This window comes from Ostrea edulis, chromosome 3 (assembly GCF_947568905.1).
Source record: "Ostrea edulis chromosome 3, xbOstEdul1.1, whole genome shotgun sequence".
Lineage (NCBI taxonomy): Eukaryota > Metazoa > Mollusca > Bivalvia > Ostreida > Ostreidae > Ostrea > Ostrea edulis.
The window spans coordinates 96072921-96097162 of record NC_079166.1 but is presented as its reverse complement, the minus strand read 5'-3'; the positions used below and the strand labels follow the sequence as shown (position 1 = coordinate 96097162).

General features: G+C 37.4%; 1 protein-coding gene and 2 long non-coding RNA genes across 6 annotated transcripts; 1 reads left to right on the top strand and 2 right to left on the bottom strand.

Annotated features, from left to right (window-relative positions):
* Positions 1–2063: 2063 nt before the first annotated feature.
* LOC130053059 (uncharacterized) lies at positions 2064–3786 on the bottom strand. The gene is made up of 2 exons (XR_008801516.1): positions 3649–3786; positions 2064–2153 (listed from the first exon to the last, which is right to left on the bottom strand). It is a non-coding gene; the product is annotated as an uncharacterized LOC130053059 (long non-coding RNA).
* Positions 2590–4987, top strand: LOC125673956 (E3 ubiquitin-protein ligase Midline-1-like). Its single transcript, XM_056159584.1, has 2 exons — positions 2590–2831; positions 2956–4987. The coding sequence occupies exon 2, from the start codon at positions 2986–2988 to the stop codon at positions 4645–4647; it is 1662 nt and encodes a 553-aa protein (XP_056015559.1). The 5' UTR covers positions 2590–2831; positions 2956–2985; the 3' UTR covers positions 4648–4987.
* Positions 4988–5017: 30 nt separating this feature from the next.
* LOC130053057 (uncharacterized) lies at positions 5018–23815 on the bottom strand. Of its 4 annotated transcripts, XR_008801511.1 has the most exons (8): positions 23100–23815; positions 20712–20851; positions 19809–19945; positions 17345–17401; positions 16686–16812; positions 15830–15956; positions 11010–11112; positions 5018–5147 (listed from the first exon to the last, which is right to left on the bottom strand). It is a non-coding gene; the product is annotated as an uncharacterized LOC130053057 (long non-coding RNA). The 4 variants fall into 4 exon arrangements; XR_008801509.1 differs by having other exon boundaries at positions 16686–17401; XR_008801510.1 differs by lacking the exon at positions 17345–17401.
* Between the last annotated feature and the right edge of the window lie 427 nt (positions 23816–24242).

Sequence of the window (24242 nt, the reverse complement as noted above, 5' to 3'; positions counted from 1 at the left end):
GTAAAAATATGGTATGCCTTTGTAGAAGAAAATGGAAGATATAGTCTGAACACAAAGCCATGGCATAAACCTATAATTCTGACCTTAAGATCAAAGGTCAAGGTCATAAAGAGGTCATGAATGTACACGACACATAGTATCATGATGATACACCCATGTCTTATGGTATGACCATGTCAAAACCCTATAATAAATTTTGCCCTTGAGGTCAAAGTTCAAGGTCATATAGAGGTCATGAAGGTACTCGACACATCGTCTCATGGTGATACACTCATGTGTCAAATATGATATGCCTATGTCAAAGAAAAAATAAGTCATGGCCCGGACACGAATCCATTGTAAAAATCCTTTAATTTTGACCTTGAGGTAAAGGTCATATAGAGGTCATAAAGGTACTTGACATATCGTTTCATGTTGATCTACCCGTGTGCCAAATATGGTATGCCTAAGTCAAAGAACAAAGAAGTTATGGCCCGGACACGAATCTGCACAGACAGACAGACAGTGATTCCTATACCCCCCCCCCCCCCCCCCCCGAAACGAAGTATAATAAATCACTGGAAGAAAGTCCTTTTTCATAATCCCTGTTGTAATTCACTATAGTGTCGGTGTTGTAGCATAGACTTTCCCTCCGGAAAAACGGGCACGGGATAGATATTCCCCCGGAATGATGGGCCTGGTATAGAATTCCCCCCTAGGAAGAATTAACCTGGGCCCAATTTCCCCCCCCCCCCCCCCCCCCCCCCCGAGGAAAAACCGTTCCAGTATAGAATTTCCCCCTAAATGACAGTGCGCTTTTCCCCCCTTCTTACATTTAAGCTATGTATCCGTTTCCATTTCTATTACTAGAATTCCCTTGCTTACCTAGACCCAGAAATTCTTCTTATTTTTTTATTTTGAGCAGGATCTTGTGTGTTTTAAAAAAGGAAATTATTCAAATCGTGTAATGGTATATCAAAATTTATTCAGATATCTCAAGTCTTTATCGTTATTTACTAGCAGGGGCGGATCCATGAATTGCGGTTACGAGGGGTGCCACTTTATGAGGCAGGGGGTCTGAGGACGAAGCCCTGGTGGGGGCCAAGCTCCTGGATTTTACAGATTTTATAGGTCTTGAAATATATCTCCTATTTAGTCTTTTGTACTATTTTTTATCATTTTTTATGAGGTGAAATTAATAAAATGACGCAAATTTTTAAGGGTTTTTGGAAAAAATTAAGTTCTCCCAATAAAGTAATTCAAGAAATCAATAAATTTTGTCATTTACATGTATTTCTCCGAGAGTGGAAGAAATTATTGCTTCTTACGTTGTTTTGTACATTTTTTTTAAACAAGATACCACGATTTACGTTAAGTTTGAAAATTTTATCCGCCACGGACTAGTATCTAACATTTGAAATAGTGAAGTTGGGGAGAAGCATGCCAAGAAATCCCGTCCGGTCTTGAATTCGTTGGCTTCAATAGGATCATATTACATGTTGATTAATAGTAGCCGTCGCTTATCTCTTAATTGCGGTCACTGATTTATATCGGTTTTTCTACACCGGAGATTTTGCTAAGAATTTCTTGGCATGTTAATGTTTTTTGAATTTAAATAAACGAGAACAAATTACTTTTATTTGTGCAGTTCACATATTTTACTTTTCAGATATTTTAATTGTATATCTATTAGTCGACCTTTTACGAAAAATCCTAATGATATTGATCATCGTTAAAGTCTTTTGGGAAGCATATTGTATTTACAATATGCATTTCAAAGTTTTCAGCGAGTAAACCCAAATTCAACATCTCAAAAACATATTCCTTTGTTTTATGAATATCGTAATATTGATGAGCGCATATCTATTTCATTAAACTATAACAAACGAAATCCGGAGGGGGGAAATTCTATACCAGGGCAGTTTTTCCGCCCAGGGTGAAACTCTACCGGTATACTGACTGTACATTGGGGGAAATTATATGCTGGGGCGCCTAGACCCCCCACTTTCAAAACTTCCTGGATCCGTCCCTGCACTAATTCAACAAATCCTAAAATATTAAGGAAATAAAACTCGAACACATAATATAGGATAAGCTCGCATGCGCGAGTACAACAGTTTATTCATACACGTGTACATAGACATCTGGAGGTTCATTATTCCACTCAACTCATTCTACAACAGAAACAGAAAATGTAAAGTACATGTATATCAAAACACAAATATGTATTTAGTACCAAAAAACGGAGGTCTGCTGCATGAACACCCCCCCCCCCCCTCCCCGTCCACTGATCGAATTTCGCTAATTTTTTTTTTTTAACTATAGATATTATTATATTTTAACAAAAAGCCGAATTCAATATAAAAAGGGATATAATCAATGAGGTCATATCTATACATTGTTTTCCGATTCCAATTTTTTTAATGGAAGGAAATCTTTACCTGTGATGTAAATATTAGCAAAATTACACGATATAAACTAGGTCAAGCCAAACTTTAAAACTATATATTTACTGGTGGGCGGTAAATCTAGTAGATTTACCGCTTTTGTGTAGGCGACACTTCAAGTTTAAGAATTTATACTTATTATTATTGGGTTTTTTTAATTGTATGAATCAATTTAGACATAAAGATTGTTCCCGAGAAGTATGAAGTAATTCTGTTCGTCGGTTTTAATATTATCTATAAAAAATTGCAATCCGGGACCATCGGGAGTCGGGATTCGGCAGTACTAGATTTACCGCCCACCATATTTACTCAAGCGATTATACAGGCTGACACGCCGCACAGGTATTTATTGCTCAGGACTAGACGGAAGGTCGAAAGAACAGGGAGGCCATATTGGATTTTAAGGTGAGACTAAATTATTACTATAGTAATGACCGCTGTGTTTTATATCATACTATAATTCTATTTCGTTAATTGTTTTAATCTGTCAAAATCTTTAAATAAAATTCTGTTTTTATTTTATCAACAGTACACTTCTCGTGTGATCCCGCCATCAGAAATGCATCCCCGGCGCAGTGCTCAGGAAGTCCTACTGTGTGACCTCTGTGAAACTGTCCCCCTACAGAGTCACTGTGAACTCTGTAATATAAATCTCTGTGTTAACTGTGCAGGAAAGCATGTCTCAGATTCCTCTAAAAGACACAATGTCGTGCCGTTTTTACACAGAAAGTCTACTAACTACCACAAATGTCCAGACCACGTCGATAAATATTGTGAAATTTACTGTGAAAAATGTGGCGTTCCTGTCTGTTCTACCTGCGCCTTATTTGGAAAACACAAAGGTCACGAAATGTCAGATATTCTGGAAAAACTCAGCGCTAAAACAGAAAGCTTACAAAAAGATCTAGAGGAATTGGAGACGAGAATTTATCCCCGGTATGAAGAAATGTCGTCTAATGTCGAAACCGAGAAAGCCGAAATAGAAACGAAATACGAGAAACTGACGACAGATGCCGATGAACAAGGAGAAATCCTACACCGGGAGATCACCGCCATTGTCAACCAGCGGAAATCCGCCATTACGGAGATGAAAACTAAACATCTGGACGCGCTAAATAAAAATACAGAAGAAATCACACAGAAAATGGCGGAACTCAAACAGATCATGTCCAACTTGAAATCAATGCTAAAATCAAATGACGTCTACTTAACCTCTACTTACAAATCTAGGAATTCCGAGTTTAGAACATTACCGCCGAAAGTCCGAGTCACAGTACCGAGTTTCTCTCCTCAGAAAATAAACAAAGATCAGCTCAATGAAATGTTCGGTTCTCTGCCGCCATTATCCATTAACACAGAACATGGCGTCGCAATGAAGTCAGCAGAAGCTGTATCGTCTCCTCCAGTCAAACCACTGCTTGATGAGCCGCGCGTCACCGCCACCATAGACACTGGGTATAAACATCTATACAGTGTTAGCTGTCTGAGTGAAGATCAAGTCTGGACATGCTGGATAAACAACACCATGAAGCTCCTCAACCTCCAGAGTGAACTACTGACATCAATACAAACCAAGTCAGGGAGACTACCAGGGGACATAGCAGTGACACGGGACGGAGATCTTGTTTATACTGCTAGTAACACTATAAACTTAGTTAAGAATAAACAGATACAGACCGTGATCAGACTACAGGGGTGGAGACCTCTCAATGTCTGCTGTACCGCGGGTAACGACCTCCTGGTTACCATGACCAGTGATGATGACAAACAATCCAAAGTCGTGCGTTACTCCGGCTCCACAGAGAAACAAAGCATTCAGTTTGATGATCAGGGTCGTCCTCTCTATTCTTCTGGTGATATTATTCTTAACACTAAATACCTCAGTGAGAACAAGAACCTGGATATCTGTGTGGCTGACTGTATAGCTAGAGCAGTAGTGGTGGTCAATCAGTCAGGAAAACTCCGATTTAGATACACTGGTCATCCCTCTAATACCAAGCAATCATTTACTCCACGCGGCATCACTACAGACAGCCAGAGTCACATCCTGACAGCAGACTGCTACAATAACCGTATCCACATCCTAGATCAGGACGGACAGTTCCTCCGTTACATTCACTGTCATTTAGATCGTCCATACGGTTTATGTGTGGACATCAGAGACAACCTCTTTGTGGCTGAGTGTGACACTGCTAAAGTGAAGAAAATCCAATATCTATAATCACAGTGTTAATTACACAGTTCTACAGTGTTAATTACATCTACCAACACAGTGTTAATTACATCTACCAACACAGTGTTAATTACACATCTCAATATACTGTAATTTACAGAACTGTGTTAATTCCTTCTACTTGTTAATTACATCCGCGTGTTAATTACAGCCCCATGTTAATTACAGCCCCCTGTTAATTACAGCCCTGTGTACATTACAGTCCTGTGTTTGTGATGTGTAACATGTACTTGTGTTTGTGAGTTTAACAGAACAATATTTTGTTTGTGAATGAATTCAATATGTGTTTGATTTTACAATGTATATATTAGATAAACATGATACAGAGTTCAGTCTTACATTATTACTGAGTACTTCCTTAGATTTGTAGTACTGTAACAGAGAGTGACCCCAAACGTCCAGTCTTCATCACAGATCTTCAGATTCAAGGTCACAGTCTTCTGTTGACCATCAATAACATCACACCACTTATCTAAATCTCCACCGTCCTACAAAATAAACAAAGTGTAATCATATCAAACTGAATTGTCAAGGATAGTCTGTCATATGTCAATGTAATGGGAAGGAAAAGAAGATATGGCTGAACCGGGAATCAAACCCGAGACCCCTGTATTACATATGTCAGGTGCTCTAACCACTGAACTATCCAGGCCAATATCCACAATACAAAGTGAACTTTTCCAATTGAAATTTATCTGTTATTGACTTTTTACATTATCATCTTCTTCTCCACAACCACTTGGCCAATTCCAATCAAAATTGCTACCATTCATCCTTAGGTAAAGGGAATTCATGTTTGTTCAAATTATTGATTGTATTTTGTTTAACATTTAAATTTAGACCTATACTCGTCATTTACGGCCATTGAGCAGTGAGGGTTTTTTAGCATGCCACACCTACAATGTACTGTGACATGGTACATCCATTTTTAGCTCACCTGAACCGAAGGTTCAAATGAGCTATTCTGATTACATTTTGTCCGGCGTCCGTCTGTCTGTAAACTTTTCACATTTTCGACTTCTTCTCCAGAACCAGTGGGCCAATTTCAACCTAACTTGGCCAAAAGCATCCTTGGGTGAAGGGCTTTCAAGTTTGTTCAAATGAAGGGCCATGTCCCTTTCAAAGGGGAGATAATCACAAAAATGCAAAAATAGGGTTGGGTCATTTAAAAATCTTCTTCTCAAGAACCACTGGGCCAGAAGAGCTGAAAGCTTCCTGACATATTACAGATTCAAGTTTGTTCAAATCATGGCCCCCGGTGGTAGGATGGGGCCACAAGGGGGGATCAAAGTTTTACACACAAATATATAGGGAAAAACTTTAAAAATCTTCTTCTCAAGAACCACTAAGCCAGAAAAGCTGAGATTTACATGAAAGCTTCCTGACATAATGCAGATTCAAGTTTGTTCAAATCATGGGCCCCGGGGGTTGGATGGGGCCACAAGGGGGGATCAAAGTTTTACACACAAATATATAGGGAAAAACTTTAAAAATCTTCTTCTCAAGAACCACTAAGCCAGAAAAGCTGAGATTTACATGAAAGCTTCCTGACATAATGCAGATTCAAGTTTGTTCAAATCATGGGCCCCGGGGGTTGGATGGGGCCACAATAGGGGATCAAAGTTTTACATACAAATATATAGGGAAAATCTTTAAAAATCTTCTTCTCAAGAACCACTGAGTCAGAAAAGCTGATTTTTACATGAAAACTTCCTGACATAGTGCAGATTCAAGTTTGTTCAAATCATGGTCCCCGGGGATAGGATGGGGCCCCAAGGGGGGATCAAAGTTTTACACACAAATATATAGGGAAAAACTTTAAAAATCTTCTTCTCAAGAACCACTAAGCCAGAAAAGCTGAGATTTACATGAAAGCTTTCTGACATAATGCAGATTCAAGTTTGTTCAAATCATGGGCCCCTGGGGTTGGATGGGGCCACAATAGGGGATCAAAGTTTTACATACAAATATATAGGAAAAATCTTTAAAAATCTTCTTCTCAAGAACCACTAGGCCAGAAAAGCTGATTTTTACATGAAAACTTTCTGACATAGTGCAGATTCAAGTTTGTTCAAATCATGGCCCCCGGGGATAAGATGGGGCCCCAAGGGGGGGGGGATCAAAGTTTTACACACAAATATATAGGGAAAAACTTTAAAAATCTTCTCAAGAACCACTAAGCCAGAAAAGCTGATTTTTACATGAAAACTTTCTGACATACTGCAGATTCAAGTTTGTTCAAATCATGGCCCCCGGGGATAAGATGGGGCCCCAGGGGAGATCAAAGTTTTACACACAAATATATAGGGAAAAACTTTAAAAATCTTCTTCTCAAGAACCACTAAGCCAGAAAAGCTGAGATTTACATGAAAGCTTCCTGACATAATGCAGATTCAAGTTTGTTCAAATCATGGGCTCCGGGGGTTGGATGGGGCCACAATAGGGGATCAAAGTTTTACATACAAATATATAGGAAAAATCTTCTTCTCAAGAACCACTGAGCCAGAAAAGCTGATTTTTACATGAAAACTTTCTGACATAGTGCAGATTCAAGTTTCTTCAAATCATGGGCTCTGGGGGTAGGATGGGGCCACAAGTGGGGGGGGGGGGTCAAAGTTTTACATACAAATATAGAAAAAAGCTTTAAAAGAACCATTGGGCCAAAGAAGTTGACATTTACATGAAAGCTTTCTGACATAGTTGCTTCTTCAACGAAAACGGAAAACGGAAATATTCATATCTAGTGATCAGTCATTCAAAAACTTACTTTGTTAAACACCACTCTGATTCCACGCACAAGTACTCTGAAGTTGAAATAAAAAATATGCTAGAGTTCCTCATTGACAATATCTTCGTGGTCTTTGGTGATCAGGTCTTCCAACAGTCTGTTGGAATTCCCATGGGCACGAATTGTGCTTCTTTGTTAGCTGACCTGTTTTTATATTCATATGAAGCAGAATTTATTCAAAAACTTCTACGTGAGAAGAAAAAATCTCTCGCTGTGACCTTCAGTTCGACTTTTAGATATATCGATGACGTTTTGTCTATTAACAATGATAGCTTTCATTCATATGTCGATTTGATATATCCCTGTGAGCTCGAAATAAAGGACACCACAGAGTCGTCCACTTCTGCTTCATACTTAGATATTTTATTGAAAGTAGACATTAACGGCAAACTAACAACTCAACTGTATGACAAACGGGATGATTTCAGCTTCTCCATCGTCAACTTCCCACATTTATGTAGCAATATTCCATTATCACCTGCATATGGTGTTTATATATCTCAACTGATTCGATATGCAAAAGCTTATTCTGGGTATAGTCAGTTTTTAAATCGAGGTAAGCTACTGACAAACAAGTTGATGGTACAGGGATTTCAACAGTCTCGATTGAAGTCAGCATTTCGCAAATTCTATGGTCGTTATAACGATCTAGTTCGTCAATACAACCTCGCATTGGGTCAAATGCTGTCTGACGTGTTTCATACCGATTGTTAAGCCGTTCTTGGCACACTGATTTTGACTGCGGATAACTCCGTTTACCTGATCAGGATATGGGGCTCACGGCGGGTGTGACCGGTCAACAGGGGATGCTTACTCCTCCTAGGCACCTGATCCCACCTCTGGTGTGTCCAGGGGTCCGTGTTTGCCCAACTATCTATTTTGTATTGCTTGTAGGAATTATGAGATTGATCACTGTTCGTTATCTTCACCTTGCATAGTGTAGATTCAAGTTTGCAAAGGGTAGTTTGGGCCATAATAGGGACCAAGGTTTTACATGCAAATATATATGGAAAGTCTTCAGATATGGGCCAAGGTGACTCAGGTGAGCGATGTGGCCCATGGGCCTCTTGTTAAGGTCATCTCCGAGGACCCGTGACATTCACATCTGATGCCGAGCGTCTGACGATGGAACTGTCACTACCTGTTTTAACGACTTAGGTCTGTCGTGGCCAGGATTTGAACCCTGGCCTTCCACATGCAGGGCGTGCGCTCTAATATCTAGACCACCATGGCTGTACCGTTAGTTCAAATGAAGGGTCAAACAGAAAATAATCAAGAAAAGGCAAAAATAGGGTGGGTCATTTAAAAATCCTCTCAAGAACCATTGGGCCAGAAAAAATGAGATTCACCTTGCATAGTATAGATACAAGTTTGTTAAATCCATGACCTCCTTGGGTTTGGGTAGGACCTCATCAGGGGGGCAAAGTTTTACATGTAGATATAAAGGAAAAATCTTTTTCACAAGAACGAGGTCATAATTAATCATATCAATATGCAAGCATCCCCAGGTAGTGCAGATTCAAGTTTGTTCACAATGAAAGGCCAAGATAACGAACAGTGATCAATTTCATAACTCCTATAAGCAATGCAAAATAGATAGTTGGGCAAACAGGGACCCCTGGACACACCAGGGATGGGATCAGGTGCCTAGGAGGAGTAAGCATCCCCTGTTGACCGGTCACACCTGCCATGAGCCCTATATCCTGATCAGGTAAACGGAGTTATCCGCAGTCAAAATCAGTGTGCCAAGAACGGCTTAACAATCAGTATGAAACACGTCAGACCGCATTTGACCCAATGTGGTCCTCGAGGAAAGGTGGGGGGGGGGGGGAGGGGGGTGTGGGGGGGTGGGTGGGGGTGAACCACAATAATAGACACACGTTTTTAAGGGGATGTATAGGTAAATGTTTTTGAAATTCATCTCAAAAACAGCAGGGTCATGATTAGTCATGTTAATATGCAAACACGTTTAGATAGTGAAGGTAATTCACTTAAACAAATCATTTTCTAGTGTAGCAGGTGTGTGGATTCAAGTGTTTTATACCCCTGCGACTATAACTGGGGAGGGGTAGGCATATTGTCCTGTCCTGTATATCTGCCCCCCTACTTTAACATTGCCACTAACTTTTGAATTTTAAGTCATATGGCTCTCATATTTCATATATCGGCATTCATGTAAAAAGACCTTCCTGATATTACCAGAGATTTCAACCTTGTTTGCTAAACCTTAGCGTTTTAATTTTTTTTAAAAGAAATCCAAACTTAGACAGTATCTCCTGAACTATTTAAAGTACGGCCTTTAAATTTAGTATATAGATTCCTTCTGATAGAACCTTTCATTTTACACCATTGTCAGATGTCTTTGAATTTGCAATCTTGACCTTGAAGTTTGACTTATTATATATTTCAAAACTTCAAGTGAAGCTTGAACCTTGCTGCTCATCACTTTTGAATTGTAAGAGATAGGTCAAATTTGTCAAATATTCTCCAACCCAGGTAGTAGAATTTTGGCATCCATTACGGATTTTTACCGCGACCAACATTCTCAGTTAAACTACCAACGATTGGTTTAACATACACTACTAGCTTCCAAGAACCAATGGAATTGCATGTTATGTCCAATGATGAAAGATAGTATGAAAGGATCTAAAATAGATTCACCGGACAAAAATAGTCATGTATATCTATTTTTAAAAAGCAGAATACAAATATATTAACGGATTGTACAAATGTAAAGAGAGGAATTCCACTAAAAAACGGAAGAGAATCAGGTGAGGGTTAGATTTTAGCCCTGTGGTGCTTGAGAAGAAGTCGAAAATGTTAAAAGTTTATGAAGAGACGAAAAGACTGATGCTGACAAAATGTGATCAGAATAGCTCACTTTAGCTTTCAGCTCATGTGAGCTAAAAAGGGTTATCACTATATATTCATATTACAAATCACATTTTCCTCTATGAACCAACCAATTTCAGCGCACAACACAATCCGTTCACATTAACTATGAACGGATTATGAGCTAGCTTAAAGCACGCGACCGAGAGAGCGGAATGGTTTGAAAAAGTTAGAACATATGTTACAAAGATCTCGCAAGTCACACCTTTGGATTAAGATTGTAAACTTACGTGGATTATCATCCCAATCTTGCGGTCTCCTACCTCCAAAATACAGTGCACCTTGTAATGTTGATAAAAGCTAAAAGGAAGGGCGAGATGAAATGTGACGTCATGTCTGTGTTGACGTACGTCACAATAACTATTGTGACAGAGGCTAGGATTTCGTTTGATGCAACAAGATAGAGGCAATGTAAACAAACAGTGTTTTAGTAAATGAATATAAATATAAAAAATGAACATCACCTTTGAGCTGTTCATGGTCAATATGAACAGATTTGGATATGAGGCAAATTCTCTTTGAATCCGCTTAAGCGATTCGCAGAATTTGCCTCAAATCCAAATCCGTTCATACTGACCACGAGCAGCTCAAAAGTGATGTTTACTTCTTAAATGTCCCAGCCATTGTCTGAATGAGGCATAAAACATTTTACATAATTGCATTAACAAACCTGACATTTTCTATCGCAATAGAGCTATCCAAGTCCTACAGATTGTCAGAGTCTTAGGGAACTATCCTCGTCAATCAGCCGGACATCTTAAGTAACTGCTACCCTGTAAAATTGATTTCAACATTAAGTACTAGGTAACAAAAATGATTTCTTCCCACCATTATATTATGATATTAGAACACGAATGTCTACAAAAAATCCATGTAATTATTCTTAATGTACCAAATTGAAAAGAAACGTCAATTTAAAAACACTCATAACACAACATCTAATCTCTGTATACATTAAGTCCTATACGACATCAATGAAAAGTTTCTCACCCCCTCACCCCCCAACGTAAAGTTCAGAAAATAGTTCTCCATCCCCTCTTGTCTCAACGTAAAGTTCAGAAAATAATTCTCAATTCACTACACAAAGTTCTGAAAACATTTCTCCAACCCACCACGTCTCGACGTCAAGTTCAGAAAATAGTTCTCCACCCCTCATCTCCCAACGTAAAGTTCAAATAATAGTTCTCCACCCCTCACCTTCCAACATAATGTTCAGAAAAAGCTCTCCACCACACCACAACCCAATGTAAATTTCAGAAAAGAGTTCTCCACCCCCTAATAATAATGATTATAATAATAACTAGAACTGTCCTAATTGGACTAATACCCCCCGTGGGGCATATAAGATGATGGGAAATATTTAATGCAAGCACATTGGATATTTTCACATTATCTAAAGGGCAATCAATGTGAATGCAGAAGTGTATATTCTACAGTAGAGCAGTACATGAAATATTAAAAATATGCTTAATATTAACAATGAATACTATTTGGCACATTTTAGGCTGTATGATTGCAAATCCCTGGTCAACTCTTCTAGTCTTTAGTATATATTCACTTTGTTAAAGATCATTATGTCAACTTTACTTTGTCATTGATTTTGTCAGTAAATAAATGACATTAGCTCAAGTATTGGTATTATTGCAATCTTTTCCACTGGTATAACAACTCCAAGTAGCTGCAATAAAGGCAGTTTACTATGAATCCCATTGCCAGGGATAGTTGAGATTATAAATACTATCTGACAAATAAGTATTCAACACACATAAGGCACTTTATGTTTTACCGAGAAGTCACAAGATTGCAGATACAGTATGTGGATGCCAAACCCGAAAATGTCCGTAACTTTCATAACTGTTAAAATATTTCAATGAAAATAGAAGATGCACAACTATATTATATATATAAGATGAGAATAAAGTTTGCATCAAATCTGTTCAACGGTATTAGAATTAAACTCTGGACAAAGTGCGCAACCCCCAAAATGAAAAGAAAATGTGCGTAAGTTCTATAACTGTTAAAATATTTCAATGAAAATAGGAGATGCACAACTACATAATATATAGAAGATGTGCATAAAGTTTGAATGGAATATGTCCAGCGGTATTAGAAATAAACTTCGGACAAATTGCGGCTACGGACAAACGGACGGACAAAGTGATTCCAGTATACCCCCCAAACTTCGTTTGCGGGGGGTAAAATAATAACCTTTATTTATCCAGGATAATACAAATTAGCATATAGTTAGTTTCCATTGATTTCCCCTCACCTCCCAACGTAAATTTCAGAAATCAGTTCTCACCCCCTCACCACCCAACGTAAAGCTCAGAAAATAGTTCTCCACCCCATCATGTCTCAACGTAAAGCTCAGAAAATAGTTCTCCAACCCATCATGTCTCAACGTAAAGTTCAGAAAATAGTTCTCCAACCCATCATGTCTCAACGTAAAGTTCAGAAAATAGTTCTCCAACCCATCATGTGTCAACGTAAAGTTCAGAAAATAGTTCTCCAACCCATCATGTCTCAACGTAAAGTTCAGAAAATAGTTCTCCTATCCTAAGGATATAAGGATTTCCCCATATGTTGACATGTAAAACTTTGATCCCTATTGTGGCCCCATCCTACCTCCAGGGTCCATGAATCTTATAAACTTTAATCTGCACTATGTCAGGAAGCTTTCATGTAACTGTAAACTTTTTTGGCCCAATGGTTCTTGAGAAGTAGATTTTTAAAGATTTTCCCTTTAGATTTGTATATAAAACTTTGATCCCTTATTGTGACTCCACCCTTCTCCGGACGTCTCCATATAAGTGAAATATTCTTGAGAGGGACGTTAAACAATATACAATCAATCAATCCACCCTTCTCCTGGGGGCATGATTTAAACAAGAGGCCCACAGGCCTTATCGGTCACCTGAATACTAGTGAAAAAGTATCACTACTTCCATGGGCTATGAAATCTAGAAAAAAAATTCCTGTTCTAAATATCTGAGCTTAATTCTAATGTCCAGCAACATTATAAAACAAGATGTGTTCTTAAAACGTCATTGCCCCCAAAAGTGCATACACTGATGAAAGACTTTAAATAACAGGTGTATTAACATTAAAACATCAAAAGATATGACTAATTTGGACTCATCTTAAAGTCATAACCCTGGGTTGTGAAATTCACCATTTTTTGTACATCCTTTTCTGCTATTCCTAAGTATGCATTTAGATTTGATACAGTATTGGCAAACTTACACATGCATACTATATACCAAGTTTGGCCACTAAGTCCCCAGGTGTACAGGAATCCTGAAATTTACAATTTATGTCCCCCTTGTTCCAAAGATGTTTCATACCAAATTTGAAAAGAATTGGAATGATGGTTATCAAGAAGTTAAAAATGCCTATTGTTCACACACTTAATAACTGATCATTTTGGCCTCACCCTGATACCAAAACCCCTATGCCTGGAATAATCAAATTTACAATTTTGGTAAAGGACTACCTCTTCTTTCTAAATATCTATTTACTTTCAATTTAGTATCAATAGCAATAAAGAAGATGTAATTTATGTGTTTTACAGATAAATACTATATAATAAGATTTGCCCCGCCCTGGGGTCATAACCCCTACCCCAGGGATCATGAAATTTACAATTTTGGTAGCGGCCTTCCTGCTCTACATCACTATGCATTTAGTTTTTCTTACATGTGTGTGGTTCTTGAGAAGATTTTGGAAAATTGGTCAATTTTGGGCAGTTTTTGCCCTACCCCTAGGGCCCCAGGGGTACTGGAGTCCTGCAATTTACAATTTATGTCCTCCTTGTCCCATTGATGCTTCATACCAAATTTGAAATAATTGGACTGGTAGTTATTAAGAAGTTAAAAATGTTCAATTGTTATTGCATGGCGGACGAAAACCAATTGCAATAGGTCACCTGAGTTTACTTGAATTTGCACTATGTCAGGAAGCTTTCTGGTAAATGTAAATTTTTGGCACAGTGATTTTTCAGAAGACACTTTCTAAAAGATTTTCTGTATACATGTATGTTTCTCTTTAAACTTTGATCCCCTATCATGGCCCTATCCTACACTCGGGCACCATAATTTTAATAAACTTGAATCTGCACTATGTCAGGTAGTGTTCATGTAAGTTTGTATTTTCCTGGCACAGTGGTTCTTGAGATTTCCAAAGATTTTACCTATACATTTGAATGTAAAAGTTTGATCCCGTATTGTGGCATTAATGAATCCCTGGGGATGATGGTTTTAACAAACCTCAATTTGTACTATGTCAGGAAGCTTTCATGTAAATTTGTATTTTTTTCTGGCACAGTGGTTCTTGAGAAGATTTTCAAAGATTTTACCTATACATTTGAATGTAAAAGTTTGATCCCCTATTGTGGCCCCATCCGACCCCCGGGGACCATGGTTTTAACAAACTTAAATTTGTACTATGTCAGGAAGCATTCATTTAAATTTCAGCTCTTCTGCCCCAGTGGTTCCTGACAAGATCTTTTTTAAACAACCCCACCCTGTTTTTGCATTTTTGTGATTATCTTCCCTTTGAAGGGGGCATGACCCTTCATTTGAAAAAACTTGAATCCCCTTTACTCAAAGATACTTTGTGTCATGATTGGCTGAAATTGGCGGATTGTTTCTGGAGGAGATTTTCAAAAGTCATCAATGTATTTCCACTATTTCGCTATTAACCCCCTTGGAAAGGGGCACAATCATTCATTTGAACAAACTTAAATCCCTTTGTGTCAGGTTTGGTTGAAATTGGCCCCGTTGTTCTGAAGAAGATTTTTTAAAGATGTTAATGTAGTTTCACTATTTTGCTATTATCTCCCCTTGGAGATGGGCATGGCCCTTCATTTGAACAAACTTGAATTCCCTTTACCCAAGGATGCTTTGTGTCAAGCTTGGTTGAAATTGGCCCACTGGTTCTGGAGAAGATGGACATGTGAAAAGATTATGATGACCCCTACGACAAAGATGACAGACAATGGACAAATTTCTGCAAGAAAAAAATGGCCCCAATGTACATTATTTCAGCCCAATAAATTTCAGAATGTCCCCACCGTTTTACCATATATGGGGTCACTGGCCTGTTGCGTTTGTCCTTCCCAGGCACCGATGACCCCAATCCTATCCCCTGAAGTCAAACTTCAAACAATTTACAATATGTCAGGAAGGTTTCACATGACTTATAGAGGTTTCGTCATTTCTAGCTCAGTAGTTATGGAGATGATTCTTAAATGATCCAATGCTATCTGTTTTCATTTGTTGATTATCTAATCTTTGAAGGTCCTTCATTTAAACGATTTTTAATCCTTTAACGGTATTAAGTTTGATTGAAATTGATTTATGTGATTGTAGAGAAGTTGAAAATAAGTTTACAGACAGATGGACAGACAGATGTACAACAGACAAGGGGTTATCAGAAAAGCCCACTTGAGCTTATCGCTCAAACAAGCTAAAAAAAAGATAGAAATTTTACCAGCTCCATACAAAAGTTTGTCTCCAGAAATCGATCAGATGCTAAGAAAACCTCTCTCTGCTTTCAAGAGATACCAGTAGGAACTGCTCCTACTGCAGGGTGTCACCATCTCATGAGGACCAGGGAGCTGAAAAACCAAAGTGACAATGAGTGCTGGAAAGACCAGAAATCACACAGGTACTAGTAAATGAAAGTTTGAGCAAATTAAAATTCTCATTATTTTTTTTCAAAACAAGCCAGCTTGTTATTTTCTAAACAAGAGACTCGTTGGCCTTATCGGTCACCTGAGCATTGGTTATATGTAACAGTAAGGATACACAGGCAATAATAATGTTCCTATATTGACCCTGTTTTGGAGCCTGACCCTGACAGAGGGGCAATGGATTTTACATTTTAAATACTGGGTGTTTAAGGTCTTCATTTGAAGGGCCTGGGCCTTTCCTATTGTGGCCCCCACCTTCCCCAGGGGGGCATGATTTGAACAAACTTGAATCTGCACTATGTCAGGAAGCTTTTAAGAAAATTTCAGTTCCTCTGGCCCAGGGTTAGGGTTAGGGTTAGGGTAACCCTAACCCAAGAAGATTTGTAAAGATTTTCCCTAATTTTTTGAGATGATCTCCCCTTTGAATGGGGCATGGCCCTTTATTTGAACAAACTTGAATGCCCTTTACCCATGGATACTTTTGGTCAAGTTGGGTTATAATTGGCCCAGTGGTTCTTGATAAGATGAAAATGTGAAAAGTTTACGACGACGCCGCCGCTGAGGCAACTGACGACAGACAATGGACAAATTTTGATCAGAAAAGCTCACTTGAGCCTTTGACTCAGGTGAGCTAAACAGATAACAAAAATTTACCAGCTCCATACAAAATTTTGTCTCCAGAAATGGATCAGATGCTAAGAAAACCTCTGTCTGCTTTTAAGAGATACCGATAGGAACTGCTCCTACTGCAGGGTGTCACCATCTCATGAGGACCAGGGAGCTGAAAAACCAAAGTTACAATGAGTGCTGGAATGGCCAGAAATCAGACAAATACTAGTAAATGAAAGTTTGAGGAAATTACAATCCTCATGAATTTTGTCAAAAGAAGCCAGCTTGTTATTTTCTAAACAGGAAACTCACTGACGTTATCGGTCACCTGAGCATTGGTTATATGTAACAATAAGGATACAAAGGCAATAATAATTTTCTTATACTGACCCTGTTTTGGAGCCTGACCCTGACAGAGGGGCAATGGATTTTACATTTTAAATTCTGGTTTTTTTAAGGTCTTCATTTGAACAACCTCGGCTTTTCCAGTTTTAAGGTAGAACTGGACTCTTTCTGACTTTCAATTTGGTCAGAGCTTACGTACCTCATTCAAATAAGCAGAGGCCAAAATATTAGGTTTATATAACAATTGTTAGGCAAAATTTGTAATCTATGGGCCAGTGAAGATTTATGAACAATTAGGCTACCCTGCTTTAATTTGTTTTCATTGCTTGGGAATTTCACAGTACAAAATGGGAAAATACCTGCTTTTTTAGCATGGGAATGGAACCTTAATTCAGCCCCCGAGGACCCTAAAATTCCTGAAATTAGAGGGCATTTCATACATCATGACAAAGCATTCAGATGGTGGACTATGCATCCCATCCTAAGACAGACATACATGCATTGCTGTACCATAATACGTCCCACCTACAAAAGGACTTACAGATATTGATGTACCATAATACCTCTCATCTACAGACAGACGTACAGACATTGATATACCATAATACGTCCTACCTACAGTGATATACCATAATACATCCATCTACAGACAGACATACAAGCATCACTGTACCATAATACATCCCATCTACAGACGGACATAAAAACATTGCTGTATCATAATACGTCCCATCTACAGACAGACATACAGACATTGCTGTACCATAAAACATCCCATCTACAGACAGACATACAGACATTACTGTACCATAAAACGTCCCATCTACAGACGGACATAAAAACATTGCTGTACCATAATACGTCCCATCTAGAGAGAGACATACAGACATTGCTGTACCATAATACGTCCCATCTACAGACAGACATACAGACATTGCTGTACCATAATACATCCCATCTGCAGACAGACATACAGACATTGCTGTACCATAATACATCCCATCTACAGACAGACATACAGACATTACTGTACCATAATACATCCCATCTGCAGACAGACATACAGACATTGCTGTACCATAATACATCCCATCTGCAGACAGACATACAGACATTGCTGTACCATAATACGTCCCATCTACAGACAGACATACAGACATTGCTGTACCATAATACATCCATCTACAGACAGACCTACATACATTGCTGTACCATAATACATCCCATCTACAGACAGACACACAGACATTGCTGGCAACTGTACCATAATACATCCCATCTACAGACAGACATACAGACATTGTTGTACCATAATACGTCCCATCTACAGACAGACATTGCTGTACCATAATACGTCCCATCTACAGAGAGACATACAGACATTGCTGTACCATAATACATCCCATCTACAGACAGACATACAGACATTGCTGTACCATAATACGTCCCATTTAAAGACAGGTATATAACATGCTCAATTGGTAATGCACGACAGACGTAACACAATGATGTATGCAGACCAACAGAAATAATCACTCAGGTAAAAATGCATTCCTGGAGAGTCAGGTACATGTTATCTACTGTTAATTCTATAGGTAACTGTCTGTAAACTGGTACAATACACACAGCTATAACTCATGTCAGGTACATGTAATCTTCTGTTCATTCTGTAGGTAACTGTATTTAAACTGGTACAATACAGACAGCTATAACTCATGTCAGGTACATGTAATCTTCTGTTAATTATGTAGGTAACTGTATGTAAACTGGTACAATACACACAGCTATAACTCATGTCAAGTACATGTAATCTTCTGTTAATTCTGTAGGTAACTGTATGTAAACTGGTACAATACACACAGCTATAACTCATGTCAGGTACATGTAATCTACTGTTAATTCTGTAGGTAACTGTATGTAAACTGGTACAATACACACAGCTATAACTCATGTCAGGTACATGTAATCTTCTGTTAATTCAGTAGGTAACTGTATTTAAACTGGTACAATACAGACAGCTATAACTCATGTCAGGTACATGTAATCTACAGTTAATTCTGTAGGTAACTGTCTGTAAACTGGTACAATACAGACAGCTATAACTCATGTCAGGTACATGTAATCTTCTGTTAATTCTGTAGGTAACTGTATGTAAACTGGTACAATACAGACAGCTATAACTCATGTCAGGTACATGTAATCTAATGTTAATTCTGTAGGTAACTGTCTGTAAACTGGTACAATACAGGCAGCTATAACTGACATGTCAGGTACATGTAATCTACTGTTAATTCTGTAGGTAACTGTCTGTAAACTGGTACAATACAGACAGCTATAACTCATATCAGGTACATGTAATCTTCTGTTAATTCTGTAGGTAACTGTATGTAAACTGGTACAATACAGACAGTTATAACTCATGTCAGGTACATGTAATCTACTGTTAATTCTGTAGGTAACTGTATGTAAACTGGTACAATACAGACAGTTATAACTCATGTCAGGTACATGTAATCTACTGTTAATTCTGTAGGTAACTGTCTGTAAACTGCATGGTACAATACAGGCAGCTATAACTCATGTCAGGTACATGTAATCTACTGTTAATTCTGTAGGTAATTGTATGTAAACTGGTACAATACAGGCAGCTATAACTCATATTTGACTACAAACCAAATTGACAACATTCAAACAACATTTAATATGTAAAATAACATCATTAGCAAGTGTTTATTATAATTTACATAGTCTAAGGGAGATAACTGTAAAATCTTCCTTCATGCTCTTTACATGAACTAAACTTTTTACAGTAAAAATGAATACTTCTCTGACTCTTCTCAGGGCAAATGAGGACACCCACTGATTGCTACACCCCAGCAATTTTCAATAAAGTGTTCAGTCTCCAACAGCAGGCAATGATGGGATAGTCAGCTAAAAAAATTCTTCTGCCCATTCAGTACCTAAAAATTTTAATGATAATTTATTGCCAAAATTGAGAATGTAAATGAGGCTGAACTGATCGAGACACATATGTTGCCAGCTGGTGAATGTCAAGACACTCGGGAGAAATAAGTCCCTACATGAAATCCCTGTTTAGAGTGAGTGGTACAGGTACCCCCTGTATACATTATGTACTCGGGGATAGGCGAGTCGTTCTTGCAGCCAGCAACACAAACTGCAAGTGTACTCCTTCCTTAAAAGTGTCACCTCAAAGCATGAAATAATTAAAATGGTGACAAAGAATAATCTTTGCTGAATACATGGTCACTTACTAGATGACAATAAGAAAACGAAGATAACGTCGACTATATTGTGTTAGTTTTATGTGACAAAAATAAAAAACCAAGCTCAAACTCATTTTCAAATATTATCAATAAATCATGTATTAAACAAAAAAAAAACTTGATTTATTTCTTCAAGAGATTATAAATACAGTGTACGTATTTTTTTCTTTTTTTTAATTATTTGCTAGCAATTAACATGGTTATTTTACAATATATATACTATGTGTTAGTAAGTTTAACAATGAATGTTTGAAATCTAAGAACTTGTTTTTAATAAAAGTGTTTTAATATATTCATGAATCATGAAAATTGAGCCAGCTGTTTTCATATTCATTGGGCCCAAGGGGCGATAAAAGTTTTCAAATGATTATTCAAAAAATAAGTTGAAAGCCGGCCAAGTGACCAGGAAGTAAAACTAATTTAAAATAATGTAACTCTGTACCTTGTAATGCTTCTCGAGACACTTCTCTGGTGGGACGAACAGTCCCGGTCACTCTTCTGATAATGGACTAGGCAGATCCATTCCATGTCTGTGTGCAGGGTAGTGCTACGATCCCCATCATTAGCTTAGTGGACAACATCCTAGATAAAATAGACAATACAAATTAAATAAAAGACATAAACAAATATCTTAGTACAAAAACAAAACGTACGAGACACAAAGTAGACAGGATGACAAGCCCGAGACAAAAAAGTGGACATCCTGAGCAGCGTTCAGATCCAAATCATAAGTTTTTGAAGTATTCTTTGATATTAATATTCTTTTAATTATTACACTGTGACACAGGTGGATATAGTGTATCTTCCCCTACCTGGACTCAGGGGTTGCGATGTTAACTATGAATAGATCTACAAGACATGGAGATATGCTAGTACAAATAATTAAAAAAAAATAGAATTCATCATGATTTGGCCCTTTAAAAAATTTTCATTAAAAATGTCTACTTTATTCATAGGTAATCATTACAACTCTTTTGTGACTCCATTCTAATCCCGCAGGGGTCATCTTACCACGAAATAACTGTAATCTAAAGTGAATGAGGATGCCTCATCTCTTTTAAAACAAAAATCTCAGTTCTGTGTGTAGTAGGGTGAATTAATATCAATAATTTATTTTATTTTTAGTGTAAATAAAATATGTAAGTTGCAAAACATAAACTTTTATTGGATTATATAATGGTCTTCCATATTTCTCTATTTAGATATGTAGTAATGTAATTATGACCTTAATGGCTTTCCTTATGATTAAACCATGCATGCAGTTGTTGTTCATGGTCTATTTAATTCATTTTGGTTGGCTAAGCTTAGTGTCAAAGGTTATATGTCATGGGTTTTGTGAGTTCTGTTGGATTTTTAGATAGTCAGTTGTATTCACTAGCAGAGTGTTGAAGGGTGGTTTTCTTTGCATATCTTTTGACATCTTTTTTCTGACTTGAGGTAAGAAAATGAATCTTAACATATTAATTGGTGTGAATGTGTTAATGAATGAAAGAAATGAAATTATGTACTTTATTTCATATTTAACAAAGGAGTAAAATAGAATTAATATTTTATACAGGTTCCTTGAAAATCAGTTATCTTCCTATTTTTGATATTTTGGCTCTGGTACCATATATCTGGTAAGATCATTGTTTTGTATGTATTTCTGTGATGTCTAACTTGTATTTGTCATATAATTTCTTTTGTGTGTGTTCGATGTGTACTTTACCATTTAGTTTGCATAAATGTCATAAATGATAAGATTTATTATATTTAAATGCATTATGGGTAAAGAGCCTCATTTTGAGATTTAAATGTTATTTTATAATTTTTCTTAAACTTTACACAAAATAATGGACGAATAATTTTGTGTTCATTGTATTGAAATTATTTCCCTAGTATTTGTATATTTTATGTGGTGTGTGATTGTGTATGCTTATAATTGTTTATTATGTTTCAGAGCTGCTATTTACATGTCAGAAATAGATTTATTTCTACAATAAACTCATAACCTGTCACGGATGGTCTGTGTGGTCATTAGAACCGGTTTGCAACCCCGTAACATGTGTATTCCTCTTTAGTGACTTCATCTTGAACACAAGAGTCGTTGTGTACAAATTTTAAAAAGTACAAGATGATGCTTGCATATAGATTTATTTGTAAAATGAATTTAAATTTGTGGTTCCTAAAAAGAAAATTTATCTTGGAAGAAAACACCTTTTCCTCTTGTGACCTCACCCTGACCTCAGTAGTCATTGTGTGAACAAACTTGAATGTACACTTCATGAGGATGTATGGATATTAATTTAACTTAAATAATAAAAACAGTGATTTTTCTACATTTTTAACAAGGGTCCTGTGGTTTTCTAAAGTCCTAAGTAGTCCTTACTCCTAAACAGGCCACACTATTAAACAACTTGAACCTTTATATCAAATGTCATATTGCACCCTGTGGTTCTTTGAACCTCTTCTAATACCTCATCCTTGTCCCCAGAGACAGCTGTGACATAAACCAGTGGCAGATCCACAGGGGGTTAAAAGACCCCCCCCCCTCCCCACCCACCACATTTGGTTGAATAATTTTTTAAAAAGAAAGAATTTTTTCTCATTTCATCCATTTGGTCTTGTGTAGAAAAAGTACACATTAAGGTCGAACCCCTTTCATCCTAGATCCGCCACTGGTGTACACAAATTCAATGTTACAATTTACATACACGTTTGGCCTAGGTTGACAATCCGACATTTCTTTTATGCAACTCAGTGCTCACATAACATATAGATAAATAACCAGACAATATATTCAGTATATTACCTAATAGCACTGTACCCGACAGTCAGTTTTGCTAAGTACCTTTAAAGATCCCTAAAAACAAGTTTTTCTTCAGAATTCGGCATGCATTTCCGTTTTCACAGCAAGTGTCTTCTGCTTCTTAAAGAACGACAACTCTTGTAGATTTTTAGTGGGAATGAGTTGTATTTCTTGATAACAAATCAGTGGCGGATCCAGAAAATTCCTTCAAAAAGGGAGATGAATCGAAGACCGCAAAAGAGCAAATGCTGATAATATTTGGTTGATAACATTCCAGTGGCGTCCAGGGCAGGGCCCTGATAGGGGGTCCGGGGGAGACTAATGTACCGCAGATACTGCACACACTTATTTTCCACCTATGTTTGTATCATAATATTGTTACACACAAAGTTTCATCAAAATCTGTGACATACCGTGGCCAGAATCAGACTTAATACGTTTTTTTTTTTTTTTTTTTTTTTGATGTGTACGCCCGGGCGTTTTGACGTAAACGTAGAGCTTTACGCGCCTGCATTCAAATAAACCCCACCCATTAGATCCGCTACTGTAAATTATGTAGTGCTCAGCTAAAATTATCATTTCAAAATAGCAGCACATAATCTTCCCACTCCACATACTTATTGAATTGTCAAAATATTGTAGATCCCGCCACATTTTTTGCGCTTCGGCTGTAAGGTTGATTTGAACAAACTTTTCTCGCAATATTCACATACGAAATTTCACCCCCCCCCCCCTTAATTGATTTGCAAATGACAAGGGATATATCATATGATATATATATATATATATATATATATATATATATATATATATGCATGTATGTATATATACATACATTCATATGAGGTCCACCCCAATGCTCGAGCTGTGATATTGCAGTTTAAATTTAAATTTAAATAGTCACTTTTTAGATCGATAACTGTTATTTCTGCACCGATTTTGATGCGGTTTTTTACGCTCGACTTGGTAAAGAAAATTCTTTTTGAACAAAATTAAATACGATTTCAAAAGGGGAAAAAAATCAAAAGTGATAAACAAAAGTTTTTGCAATAAATCAGTTGAATATGTCTTGTGTGTTAAATTTTAGTAGTATTATAGGCTACCTATGCAAATAGTTCTGTTATTTCAATCAGCGCCGGGTCGCTTTAGTGCAGACAGATCTCAGGTAGATTAAATTTAAAATAA